This window comes from Lepeophtheirus salmonis, chromosome 5 (assembly GCF_016086655.4).
Source record: "Lepeophtheirus salmonis chromosome 5, UVic_Lsal_1.4, whole genome shotgun sequence".
Taxonomy (NCBI): Eukaryota; Metazoa; Arthropoda; class Copepoda; order Siphonostomatoida; family Caligidae; genus Lepeophtheirus; species Lepeophtheirus salmonis.
The window spans coordinates 57,617,196-57,631,549 of NC_052135.2; the positions used below are offsets into that span (position 1 = coordinate 57,617,196).

At 29.4% G+C, this 14,354-nt stretch overlaps 1 protein-coding gene across 1 annotated transcript; it reads left to right on the forward strand.

The window, feature by feature from the left end:
• The first annotated feature begins 2,938 nt into the window (after positions 1–2,938).
• Positions 2,939–3,513, forward strand: LOC121118327 (ATP synthase-coupling factor 6, mitochondrial). Its single transcript, XM_040712904.2, has one exon. It carries the CDS (start codon positions 3,036–3,038, stop codon positions 3,360–3,362), a length of 327 nt encoding a protein of 108 aa, XP_040568838.1. The 5' UTR covers positions 2,939–3,035; the 3' UTR covers positions 3,363–3,513.
• Positions 3,514–14,354: the final 10,841 nt, after the last annotated feature.

The following is a 14,354-nucleotide window of genomic DNA, read 5'->3' on the forward strand; positions in this document are numbered from 1 at the left end:
GTTTGCATATACTCGTAAATTTGACACACAAAGGTTGATGTTAAACTTAAATATCTGTCGTTCAATTTCTAGGAAGAATTGTCCCAAAACGATGCATTTTGGAAAAAAAATTAAACCATAACACATAATTGAAGTATTTTCAATTTCCGGAAAAAGTTGATTTAATAAAGTTTGCAAAATTTGAAAAAATTAACCAGTTATCGACGGTATTTTTTTGGCGAGATTATTCTCCATATTTCTTGTATTTCTATTAACTTGGTATAAGCAAGGGGTTACTTGACGTTGCTCTGGTGAAGGAGGGAGCGGGAATTCATATCGATAATGGTCAATGTTATTTGTTCTTAATGTTTAGACCCCTTCAAAGGAAAATGTTTTGGAAATTGAATATTCATTTTTTTAGTGTTAAGGTTGAATTTGTATCTGCAAAATGTATCATTTTTTTGCATTTCTTTTTAAAAATTAACGTCTGATAAAAAAATGGAAAAATTATTCTGAAAATAACAGAAATTTCAGTTGAACATAAGTTTTTATGTGTCAAATAAATATGCAAACGAATCTTCTGATAAATTTTACTAACTATATTTTGACTAAGAATCCAATATTCTATTCTAAATCCATTTTTTAGCACCTAAAAAATCCTTCTATGATAATAACAATGAAGCGGGGAATAGATGATAATTTATACTACATATACTAAACACACTATATCAATCTGTTAAAGAATGGTAAACCACAAAATTCTCATCATAGCACCCCCCTCCAAAACTCTTGTGAACTTAGTACCATTATTATCAATTTAAAAAATATATATATATGCTATAAACTTCAAATAATAACATAAATGCATCAAAAACATTTGTATACATGAGAAATTCATCTTTTATTTTCGAGAAAAAATTGCCAAATTGAAATTTGCGAGGAAAATAACAAAAACTTTTTGCACTAATTGTGCGAAAAAGGAGAAAATAGCATGGATTGGCATTTTTAAGAGAAACACAAACCTACCACTATTATTTTCGTAGTTGCAAAAAAAAAAGTTATAAGGAGTAATGTCCTCAAAAAAATAATACTCGAGAACTGGTTCATTTTTGCAATATTGCAAAAGTTATGTAATGAAATGTTTCAGAAACTGAAAATACATTAATATATGTTACAGTCCAAAATATATTCTACAAAATGCATCTTTTTGTGGAATTTCTTCTTAAAAATTGACGTTTGATATAAATAATGAGAAAAAAATGAAACAAATTGAAATTATATTTAGAAACTGACAAATATTTCAGTTTAACATTAATTTTTATGTGTCAAAATTATATGCAAACGAATTTCCAGACATATTTCTACAAACTTTATTTTATTATGAATCCAATATTTCATTAGAATATCATTTTATTGCAACTAAAAAAAAAATATATATAGTAATTTTCACCCTTTTTTTGTCCTTAACTTTTTCGATTGTGAATACATTTAGAAGACGTCATTATTCATGTAATTTTTTTTTGAAACGCCAGTACTTTTTTGATTAACTCAACCCTCTATCTAGTCTCATTGAGGTTCAAAAAACAATTTTTGTATTTCGGGTATAGAATCACCAACACCGTCTTAGATTGACCGGCTTAAAAGAAGGCACCCATTCAAAATTTCAGCTTCTTGTGTGGGCAACTATCAGGGACATCCCCAGGATTTGGGGGGCGGGGCTACAGTCCTGTTACCCTACCTGACTATAAAGGACACGCGAACGATTCGTTCTTTTTAAACAACTCTTTTTAGTGAATGTAACGAACCGACTCAGTTGTATCAGTGATTCGTTCATTTCACATACATAGAATGTATCACTCAACCTCAATCAGGTTGTGCAGGTGAAGTGCTGAGCTCCAAGGTAGTTTAAACTCCACTGCCGCCATGTTTCTAAGCATGCAGAGCATCTTCTAATATGCTTTATTAGCCCACAGCTTGTACATGTGAACTGCTGTTACCCAAGGCAGGTTAAATTCACACGTCACCGCTTCCTTAAGCATCAAGGATCTCTTAATATCTGAAAATACACAGCAGGTGATCTTACTAATAATCATTTTTTGACTAAAAGGAACACTTACATTAATAATGGATTAACTTGAAGACAAGTTAAAGATGTTATACCATTATTCATGCAATATGGAAGTTTTAGGATATAATGAATGTTGAACTGAGCCCCACTAATGTCAGCCAGCTTGTATTAATTAATACTAATTTGGATTAAATGCAGTTCGATCCAAATGAATACAGTAATGTGGTAATCAATGATACAACATATTTTTTCAATGTATAAATTAAAATAAGTTATACTTAATAGTTTACAATTTTTTCTTTGCAACTTAATCTTTATAATTTTTGCTAAATTGATTCAATACAGGTTTTTTAAATATCAGTAAAACGGTAGAAAATTGCTTTTATTAGAGGGGGAGGAATATCTAAGAACTGATTTAGTGAAGGAATCTTTTGAAAGAATATTTTTAGTGAAATGATTCAACTGATTCAGTAGACTAAAATGAATCACAATTTCCAGCACTAAAACTGAGATGCACAAACTCTATTAATATATATTTCACAGTAGAGATTGAAATCCAGTAGAATCGTGGAAAAACAGATTACGATCATGATCTCTACTAGGAGAATAAACAATTCTACAGGATTTCAATCTCTAATGTGACATATATATGTTGCAGTTTAAGTAACAAGTCTAGTTCAGTGATTATACATTTAACTAGTTATTTTGTATATTTACGGATTTCTTACTTTAAGTGCAACATACCTATATACACATTAAATACAGAAACAGATTATAGAGAGAAGGTTGCGCGGACTGCACTTACACAATGTTCCGCGTATTTATAAATCAGCTGATGATTGTTTACTCCATCCTCGCATCAGCAGCTATAAAGCAAATAAACGAAAGTTACTTGTCAGCTGTTTAGCCATATACAATTCATCACTCGCCATATTGCTGAAGAAAGAGAGATCATAAGAGTCCCCCTAGAGTTTTATAATTAATCATCATGTCTGTTACACGTTTGGGATTAAATGTCGTTCGCTCTTCTCAGATGATCTCTCAAAGATCCTTGGGACTCAGTGCTGTCGCTCTTCAACAGAAAGCTGCTTTGGATCCCGTTCAGCAAATCTTTGTCGACAAAGTCCGTGAATACGCCACGAAGAAGAAGGCCACAGGTGGACTCGTAGAGGCTACTCCTGCTGTTGATGCCGAACTCAAATTTGAACTCAATAAGATCGCAAAAGCATACGGAGGTGGAGAAGGTGTTGACATGACTAAGTTTCCTTCCTTTAACTTTGGCGAACCCCAAATTGAGGTTCCTACTTTGAAATAGACTCTACTCTGTATAAGCATTTTATTTTTTAGTTGTTCATAGTTATTTAAGGTGTAATGATGATTCGTGTAGAAGTTATTATTATTCATTGAGTTTTAAAATAAAACATTTACCATCTAAAGACGTCTAATAAAACCTCTTACCCCTATAATTCGTTATTTTCTTTTCATTAACTGTTAGCTTTGAAGGCTGAGTTTCAACTCAGTGACAATCGATTATGTATTTTTATATACTATATATTACTCTACCCATTAAATAAAACTTGTAATAATAAATATGTATAGAGCGTTTTTACGAGACGTCATTATTGGCATTGTCGCCCATTTTGGAGGCATAAACAACGAAGTTGTATAGCAATGAAAACCCTTTTTTCATTAATATTAAGTAAAATAGTCAACTATTGGATGTCAAAATGAAACTAACATGTAAAAGGACATAAACCTTACTATATATGAAAAATCTATCCTTTATTACCTAGTTTTATTATTTATCTAACCCTAAAATGTATTATAAATATGTTAATACATCGTTATACAATCTTATTTCCATAGTCTAGATAAAAATTAACTATTACAACGGAAAGGCTAACATATTTTGATCTAATTATCCTATTTTTCACGTCTCCAATCGATCAAAATCTAATAATTATACAAATTTAGACATTTCATAGGGATTTTTAGTATTTTATTTCTTAAATTAATTATATACAAAAATAAGTGTTTATCATTAGCATCAAGTAGTATTTATTTCAAGTGTTGGGTCTTTTTTTATTCTTAAAGTCATTTGATGAAGTTTTATGAAGACTTATTGGAAATTTGTTCATTTTATGTAGTAAAAAGATCAACTTTTAGTCCCGAAGATGGCGTCTTCTTCAATTATGATGCAATTAATGACGTCAGTAAAAACGCAGTATAAAGAAGAAAACCCCCATGGCAAACAGGGTAAAATTGAATTAGTGTACTTATAAATATCTACTAGGCATCCTTTGGATTACCATCTTAATAGTTTTTTTCAATGCTACAGTGATGGTAAAATTGGTGATCAACTGTAATAGAAAGTTTTTATGGTACTAAAATTATACTAGCCAACCCATATTATGAAAGTTTAAATCGTTATTTTTGAGCGATCCTCAAGTAGGAAAGATTGGGATAGTTGGAATATGAAATAGTTGCAAGAATCCCCTTTTCTTGAAGAACAAAAAATCTACACTTATTAAATTTACATCACAATTGTATAATTTAATGCAGACTATTGTGAAAAAAAATGAATAATTTTTGTCAGCTTTGCTTCGAAATATTTTTTAAAAACTGTTTTTGAGGGATACTAGTAGTTTTTATGAAGATCACTATTTTTGTAATAATGCAGTCAGTTTTTCATAGTTTTAACTGCAACGCTTAACTTAAATTGATTGGTTGATATAACCTTATTAAAATTCAAAACACACTCAGTGGGTTGAAATTTGAGATATTGTAACGCTCAGTACAAAGAGGACAGTGGCAACAAGTGCTATAATTTGCATTGCATTATTATATAATTAATTTTCAAATACCATGTTTTTTATATACGACGAGCTGGCCCCTAAATAGTTTTTGAAAGTGAATTTCTCTGTTTTAAAATACTGGTAAGTGATTTATAATATAAATCTAATTAACGCATTGGAAGTAAAATATTCAAGACCTTTAGAGAACTGTTGGCGTTTCCTGAAATAATATTATATAATCTATTTTTGTATATTTTTTTACCAAAATCTGATGTTTACTTAATGTTGCAACTCATCCACTATAAGTTATAGTGGATGAGGAACAAAACCAATTTATAGTCTATAAGTAAACTATGGAAGTATATCGTAAACTTTTGAAGTATGCTTCAGCTGTATCATTTACTGAATTTACAATTTTTTTGGGTTTGAATCTATGCAGAATTACTATCCCATAAAGAAATCCCACGAAGAAAATAATCATTCATTTTGAAACGGGAAAACAGTGTCATGTTTTCGACCGATATGAAGTAATATATTTTATTATTTGAAATCAAATTTCATATAATTAAACAATATATGAAATTATCACTAGATTTAAAAACATTCGTGTACTAAACAAGAACCATCAAATGCTCCATTCGATGTACATATCTTTTGCCATTTCACAAAATATTTCCATTAGTCTAATTTACGACCATTTTTTCTTTAGTTTCTTGATCGATATCATCATCGAAGAGTGAAAGGGCAGCAGCTTCATGCGTCAAATACCATAAATGATGATTAAGTTTCTTTCATGCCGCTTTTCATTTTGTTTCTCCTATTTTTTCGTAAGCTTTCAATAATTTTAACAAGCATAAATCATTATATGGTGCTTCGACTTTTAAAATACATTGAAGCCAAGGCGTAACGTATATTGTTACAATAAATAAACGTATATTTAATAACTTTATTTATTTTAAGCTGGGTAACTTAATAAGGATATTTTCATAGAGTGTATTTTTCTGGCCATCCAACAATATAATTTTTTTTTACCATTGTCTCCGCCTAGAAATACATATGTAACACATATTTCTATGAGCTCCATTTAATCATCTCTCACAATCTTCAATTTCCGTAACTGATTTAAAATCAATTCATGAAGATGATGACGACAAGCAAATAAAAGCAGTTATCTTTCAAATTTTTGGTCCAGCAGCATAACGGTACCTTTAATACGACCAGCCTTTGAAGTTGTGGTGTATCACAGCAGAGAACTTGCACATTTTCTTTGAGTTCCCAGTCTAGGATTGGTTTCCATATGTAAAGACAATCGGCAAACTTTCTTCTTTCATCTTCTAGTTATTTTAAGTAGGCAGTAATTTTCCATCCCACAGTAAAACATCAACATCTGGTACTTTATCTTAAAATCAATTTTAAGAAATTCCTGAATATTCCCCAATGAATCAATAGTGTCTTCAAGAATAAAGACTATATCTATCATACTTAATTGAGACCCATTTAATGCAGCTACTATTTTGGAGTAATAAAATCGTTCAGATCATTTCGGGTTGTTATTTTATGTGAAATTAGTTTGAACTTCTTAAGATATAAATCAGAAAAAAATTGAAACACATTGTACATTACCACATTATAATTATACACATTATCTTGGAGCTCCTACCTCGTCTGTAATTGCCTTTGACGTTAAAATCAAACAAGGTCAAAATAATTATCTAATTTGAAATTTAAAATGTAATACCTATGTAAAACCTCAATGTCTTCCAAATATACTAAAACTTATTGGAATTCTATTATGATGAATAAAAAAGGTATTATTTATGAATTATGAACGATAAACTCAACATCATCACTTTATAAAGAGTAGGGTGGCCCTGAGAAAGTTGAAACACGTTTTTACTCAATTACTTGGAGATGCTTTCAAATTAGATGGCCAAAATTTTACACAACATACATACATCTATTTACTAATAGTTAAACGAGTACTTATAATACATTTATGATGAGTACTTTTTGTGTAATCTTCATTTGAATGTAAATTTCTTAGTCCACCCTACGATCAAATGGAATTGACTTTAAGCTCTCGTCGGCACCTGTTTTCGTTGTTTTTTCCATATATGAGTAGCTAAGATCAAATAAAAATAAAAAATGGAAGGAAGGGGGGGGGGTATTCATTTCAAATTTTTGAGGGAAAAAATATGTTTTCTGCCATAGCGTAGCTATACAAATGTATAGCTAAGCTTATAATAAAATGTGACATTAATACTGTAGACATAGTTAATGTCTACTTTTAGATGTCTTGGGACAACCTAATGAAGGGGTGTTGTGCTTAAATTTGGTGAGTTTAAATTAACAAATTTCGAGTAATTGAGCCAAGCACAAAAAGTGTTACAACTGTCTCCGGTCTCCATCCTACATAGATATTACAATTTAACAAAAAAAAAAAATAATAATAATCTTTTTAATTTCATAGTCAATTCTAATTAGAGTTGGATTCGAGATAAAATTATTGAGTCTGAGATTTGGATTATTGAAGGTAAATCTAGTTTGAGTAAGTTGATGATACTCATATTTTAATTCGAGTTTCTGCTGGCAGGTTCCAGTTTGCTCCAGAATAACTCCAAGGAGCATGAAATATTTATTATTTTTTAGATAAAACATAACCTTTATTAGATAAAATTTTCCGTGGCCCTTGGCCTAAGCAGTAAAAACTGTCATTTATAAACTGTAAGAATGTGGCAGGCCTTAGAACTAGTTATAACTTGTATACTTGTTATAATATTTAATAATTAAGATATTCTTTTATATCGAAAAAAAATACTTGATTACTCGAGACTCATATAGTATTTCTAGTTTCCGTGGTTCGAGTTCAAACTATATCGAGTTTTTCAAAAGATATTCAGTACAGGTTTGAGTAATTTAGAAGAAAAAAAATGGTATTTACTTATGTCGAGTATTTTTCTAGTTTGAGTAATATTCGTATCTAACTCTAAATCAAATAGTACTTGACTCGCTGAATACAAATCTGTAATTATATTTTTTTTTGTAACAGATCTGGTTTTAGAAACATTTGGATTTTTTGAATATGTTTAATCTTTGCTTAGTAATAATCAATAATTAAGTAATAAACATGAAAATAGTTTATTCTTTGTGTTGTTATCAAATATACGTGTATAATTTAAATACGATCCTCTAATTATGAGAAAATGCACTTAAATGTTAAAAAAATCCCCTATTTTAAGGGATTTTGTTTGAAAAGGAATAACCAATTAGTTCTTATACTATTATTAGAACTCATTGGAATAACACTTCGGTTTTCAATTGTTTTTACCTTTAAGAAGTTCATCTGAAACTTAAAAAAATAGAGTATCATTTGCAAAAAAAAATATTGCCTTTTAATATTTCTAAATCACCGGTAATGTTGATTACTTTTCAACTTGATTGAGGGAAAAATAAATATTTGAGATAATAATATATTACAAAAACTCCAATGTTATCCTATTTTAATTTGGATTTATTAATTTCCATTTTTATACAATATTAATATTATCACGGAATATTAAATATTTAAGTACTAAACCTCGAGATATTTCTGTTTCAAAAAATTAAAATCAAATCAATATTGCAACTGAACTACTCTACCGCTTAAAACCATTTACTACCTCCATCTAGAATTGAATATGGAGCTTAATTTTTGTTGCTGTTGACTTGTATAATATAGAACGTTTTCACTGGCGTCATAAATGGCATCATAATTAAAGGAGACACCATCTTGGGGTCTCAAAGTACTACTTAAAATGCACAAATTTGTAAAAACAATCTTGATTAATCTCCATCAAAGGGTTTGAATAATAAAAAGACTTCACATGTGCATTAAATAATACTTGATCCTAATGACAAACAGTAAAATGTTAATTAAATCAAAATAATATGTACGATACGCTATTTTGGGTCTCAAAGTTGATGTTGTTACTATTTAAAATGGACAAATTTCCAATAAATCTTGATTACTACTCTTAAGTGACTTTGAAGCTTAAAATATGCATTGAATACTACTTGATGAAAATGATAAACAGTAATGTTCGAATTAAATCATAATAATTCGAAAAATCCCTATAAAAGGTATAAATGTGTGCTTTTTTTTTGGGGGGGGGGGGGGATCAATTAGGGACGAGAAAAATATCTTATTATATTATAATATTTAATTTATTGTCTATACTATAGAAATAAGATAGTATAACGATGTAATAACATATTTTTAATATATTTTAGGGTCAGATATTTAGTAAAACTAGGCATTCCAGGGACATATTTTTGATAGACAGTGAGGTTTAAGTCCTTTTATTTGTTGGTCTCATTTTTAAATCCAACAGTTGACTATTTTAAATAATATAAATGTAAAAGGGGTTTCATTGTTATAAGACTTGGTTGTTTCGGATCTCAAAATGGCCGACATCAACAATGCATCAAGTACTGGGCCGATCTAGAAATTGATTAAATTCATTTCGTTTGGTCATAGGTAATGGAACAGGGGGAAGGTTACGTGGTCTTTTCCCTTATACAATATCAACGATTGTCCGCATCTTAAAATAAAATACAATAATAATTTGCGGCGATTAGGTTTTCATCAATATATTATGTTATTTTCATAAAACTAATCATTTTTGAATTGGTTCCGGTGCGTTTGCATTCGACACAAATGGTGAGTTTTCCAGGCATATCCAATCATTTAATTTTGTAGAAAGATACATTTTTCTTCTCACGCAAGATTTTTCCTAAAATGTCTTCAGATATGGCTGGAAAACAATGTTTATTTTAGTGGGGTAAAGAATTTGAGTTTTATACAATTTTAATGTAATCTAATTCAGGATGTTGTGCGTATAAATTTCGTTACCGAAGTCAGAAATATTGGAAGATAATTGTTTCAGAAAAAATATCGTAGTTTAGATCCAAGTTCATTCTAAAAGAAGTGCAATAATAGTACAAATATAATTTTGAATACTTTTAGCCCCCTCTTCACCTTATCTTAAACAGGTTTACTTTCAAGATACAGGCTTCTTGCACAACAATTTGAACAAAATTTGACTTCATCCAGATACTTATAAAATGTATTATGACGAATTTTTTTGGTTATTTTTAATAGCATATTATTTTGCAATATGACCTCCATGGCCCTTAATCACTGCCTCACTTCTCCAACGGAGTAACCATTTTACTTCATAAAAAATATATTAATATTGCATAAACGGTCTTAGAGTTGGTAATATTTATTTTACATTCAAATTATGGTTTTAGTACTAGTAGATCGTTAAAATATACACAGTTTTGAAATTAAAAAGAGGTTTGCATTATTTTGGTTAACTTTCCATTTTTCCCGGTATTGCACTTTTTCAAAGAATAGACGCGAAATGAAAAAAACTCAGAATTTCAAAACTGTATTAGGGCATGTGGTACCATCTGAGACCGTTGGCATTTTTTCTTAATTCAACTCTTACATGTTAATATCTACTTTTATTTGAATTTATGGAATAAAAACGATCGTAACCATTTTACGTCATAAATAAAAACATTAATTTTCCATAAACGGTCCTACGGTTGATTTTAATTACCCGATTTGGTCCAACTGTCAAAATTTAGAATTCCTGAATGACGGAAAATTAGATGGCACCAATTATTGTCTTCTAGCATAATTAACTCTGGATTTATTAGTGTTAAAAGAATTTTGAAAATTTCAAATTAGCAAAAAACTAATTGATCGTGTTTCTTCATTACGACAACTGACTAAAAATGAAAACTTACGGAAATTTACTTTATCAGCACCCTAACCTTTATTGTGAGCATTAAAACTCGACTGTGATGCACTTATACGGATCTCGATTAGGTCAAAGTGTGTTCCCATTGTAGTGTACGACCCTGTATGGTATAGCCGAGGGAAGACCAACGCAGCTTTCAGCCTCAGTAATAACTCCCTATTGGCAGCTGCGTGGACAACAATTCCAGAAAACTGTGTTTATACTATCTGCAAGTCAGTGACGAGACGTCTCCGCCTTGTTATTCAGATCAAGGCCAAGCACATTGAATGATATATTAGTCAATTGTCGGATAATATTAAACCATTAAAAAAATGTTAATACATTTTCCAATACAAGCCTTAACCTGTGGGTATTTTTTTTAATGAAAATATCAATCAGGACCACTATGTATATCCGTATCCAACGTAATGAATTACAACCTATTTTTAAACAAACTGTGCTACTAGAAATATGGGCATAAGTTGTTTTTGATAGTTTTATGAAGGTGGATAGATCTAAAAAACGTTGAAAACTTTTCTCAATATTGTTTTGTTCCTTATTATAATGCAAATTAAAAATATATATCATCTGTTAGGTAGTGTGACAGTTTGTAGCTTGGGAGCTCAATATAAATAACTTAAAAATGGTATTGCCCTCTATGCGAGTAACATACCTCTTACTTATTTATATTAAATAATATTATGATTAAGGAACTTTTATTATTTTAGAATTTATTATTTAGTACCATTAGTAATGGAAAATCTCAAATAAAAACGCAAAATCAAAAAATGGCCAAATCTATAAATAGTTTGGTAAAGCATTTAATAAGGCTGGCGTTATGATTTTTCAAACTAACCGACTGATATCCCATTTTCACAAACTATACATAATATGATATGACTTTATTCCCCTTTTTCTAAACTGTCTCAATATTTGACTTTACTTTTTTTTTTTTAATATTTTTTTCTATTTATATATAATAAAAAAATATATAATACAATTTATTCTAAAAGCTCCGTTGTAACACACCAGCATATCTGTGTATAAGATAATACTATGAATAATTACCCTAATGCTTATGAAAAAATAACAAAAAACATACAGCTCTTTTTTGAATAAAATAAAATATTTAGTGACAAATAAACGTTTTAATTTTTGAAAAATACTTTCGTATTAATTTTAGTATTACTGTCCATTTAAAACAACATACACTTATAATATGTCATTGAAAATAGACTCATCTTCGTAATTATATATCGTGATTTATTATTGGATGCCAAATAAAACAGACAAAAGGCAAGGCAAAATGAGGTTTATCAAGGAAGTTAATTTTGTATATTTGGAAACAATACATTTTATAAGCCACTCCAAATTATTGTTTTTTTGATACCCTTAATATACCTATTATATTATGATCTATCCCATATACAATATTCTATGGGACTTGCAAAAATATCAACAATGGCTTCATTAGAACTCATTAGTATCCGTACGAAATGATGAAAGAGAGAGAGAGAGAGTTCCAAAGATGGGATTAAGATATATTTTATTTTGGATAATTTATTAAATAATAAATGCATCCCTATATATATGGTACGTCAAAATAAATACAATCTTAAACAAAAATTAAAGGAAGGATGAATTTTTTACTTAATTTTACATACAGTCCAATGTTTCATAAATTTATTATCCAAATTTGTCTGATGAATTAAGATATTCAATAATTTCAGGTATAGTGTGGAATTTTTATTTAATTTAAAGGTCTTATATTGACCCATTTTGGCCCCTTATAAATAAAATGTATCAATTTCTCATTAGTTTAATGTCACAGTCAATTTTGGAGAAAATTTATTTAATTATAGTTTAAAACCTTTATTTTATTTAAGTCCCCGAAATGGTTATATAATATATATCTATTTTTAAATTTTTTTATTGTGGCAATCAATTTTGGCTACTTTAAGGGCAATTTGGGCGACTTTAAATGTTCAACAAGAATAATTTTTGATAGAAATTTATCATAATTCGTCAAAGAATAAAATTATAATTCATACTCAATTTAGAACAAAAATATTCTAGCTTGCTTTTGTGTTGATGGGGTACATATGTATAATACTATATACTATTGATAAAAAATTATAGCTCAATGGAAAAACAAAATTTGTCCACTATAAAAGAAATCCGCCTTTTCAAATTAATTGTATAGTATACAATAACTAATTCGATATTTTTATACATGGTCACTATAAGCCAACCTCTGTATGGTTTTTGTAAAAAAACACAGCTGATTTTTATTTACTATCATTCGTGTCTTTTGTTCATCTTGGATTTATCTAGAACTAAATTATTGTGATCGTGTTAAAGAATATCCAGTATATATCTAGAGACATAAGTGATTTTATCTGCAAATTTTTAGAAGATGTACTCCCTGGGTGACCAATTCTAATTTCAAGGATATCATTCCAGGTTTAGAGACTGAGCTAAGAACATTTCAAGGATTATAATGGCAAATATGAGTATGTCTTCAGATGTAAATACAGTCGAATATAACTATCTGCAATACGTATTAAACGTTATCGTCTTAAGCAGGTTTCACTGTACATATACAGAATAATTTCAGAACTCGACACTAATTTGATTCCGAAGGAGTGTTGAAAAGTTCAAAGTTCAGAAAGTGTTCGAGTTCAGAATGAACTATCTCCTAAATGTGTTTCTTTTGGGTAAATGAAAACGGATTAATATAGTACAGTATGGTCTGTAACTTGACATTTCAGTAAAAACTGTATTTTGTGTACATAAATCACGTAATTTTTGTTCTAGAGTTGTGTTTTAGCTCAGAGACAAAGTTTGATCTCCTTTTTGCTTCGAACTCTGAATATGTCATGTATCAAGGTGGTAGAGTTCTGGGGTTTTACATTATTAGAAAAGTATGGAAATTTCCTGTAAACACTATTTTTTTTTCATGTAAATTGTTCTTAGAATTTAAATTTATTAAGGGAAGATGATAGAGCCAAAAATTATGCAAAAAAATATATGTAAATGCAAATACTCCAGCCAACTGGGAATAATCAAGGTATGCATGACACACCTAATCCTTCTGAACGAACTGTAAAAAGATATCCATAATACTAAATTTCAACTTAGTGACTACAGTGGTGATGGACCCATAAGCCCCATTGCCCTATTCCCTTTTGTATTTTGTTAGTTATCCCCATAATTAAAAAAAAATGTTAATTTTATCCCTTACCCAAAAAAATTAACTTAATAATTTTTTAATGAAGTGTATATTCTATTTAAAGAAAGTTTATTTTTCTAGTTTGCTATATAAATTTTAGAAAGAAAAAGATGTTGTCCAAAAATCCTCTCTCCCAAGAAAAATCCTAGTCATGGCTTGGCATTTTCCTCTAAAAAAATGCGGACGCCTCTGAGACCATTGTATAATTTGTCCAGAATATATCTAACTATTTGTAAAAGAAATGATACCTTCGTCGATACTCCCATATTCTTGATCCTGTGACCCTTATATGAAAGAACTTGCAAACTTTTGCATGTTTGTATTGGATAAAAACGTTGTGCTAAATTTTATGCTTTGTGGTTGATCAATTGCATATTTTCATTACTTTAAAAACTTCTCTAGTGAAGGAGAGTGGATTTAATTACTTACTACAAGTTATAGGGACTGTTTCATAAACAAGAATGGCCCCTAGGGAGCTCTCTATCCAATCA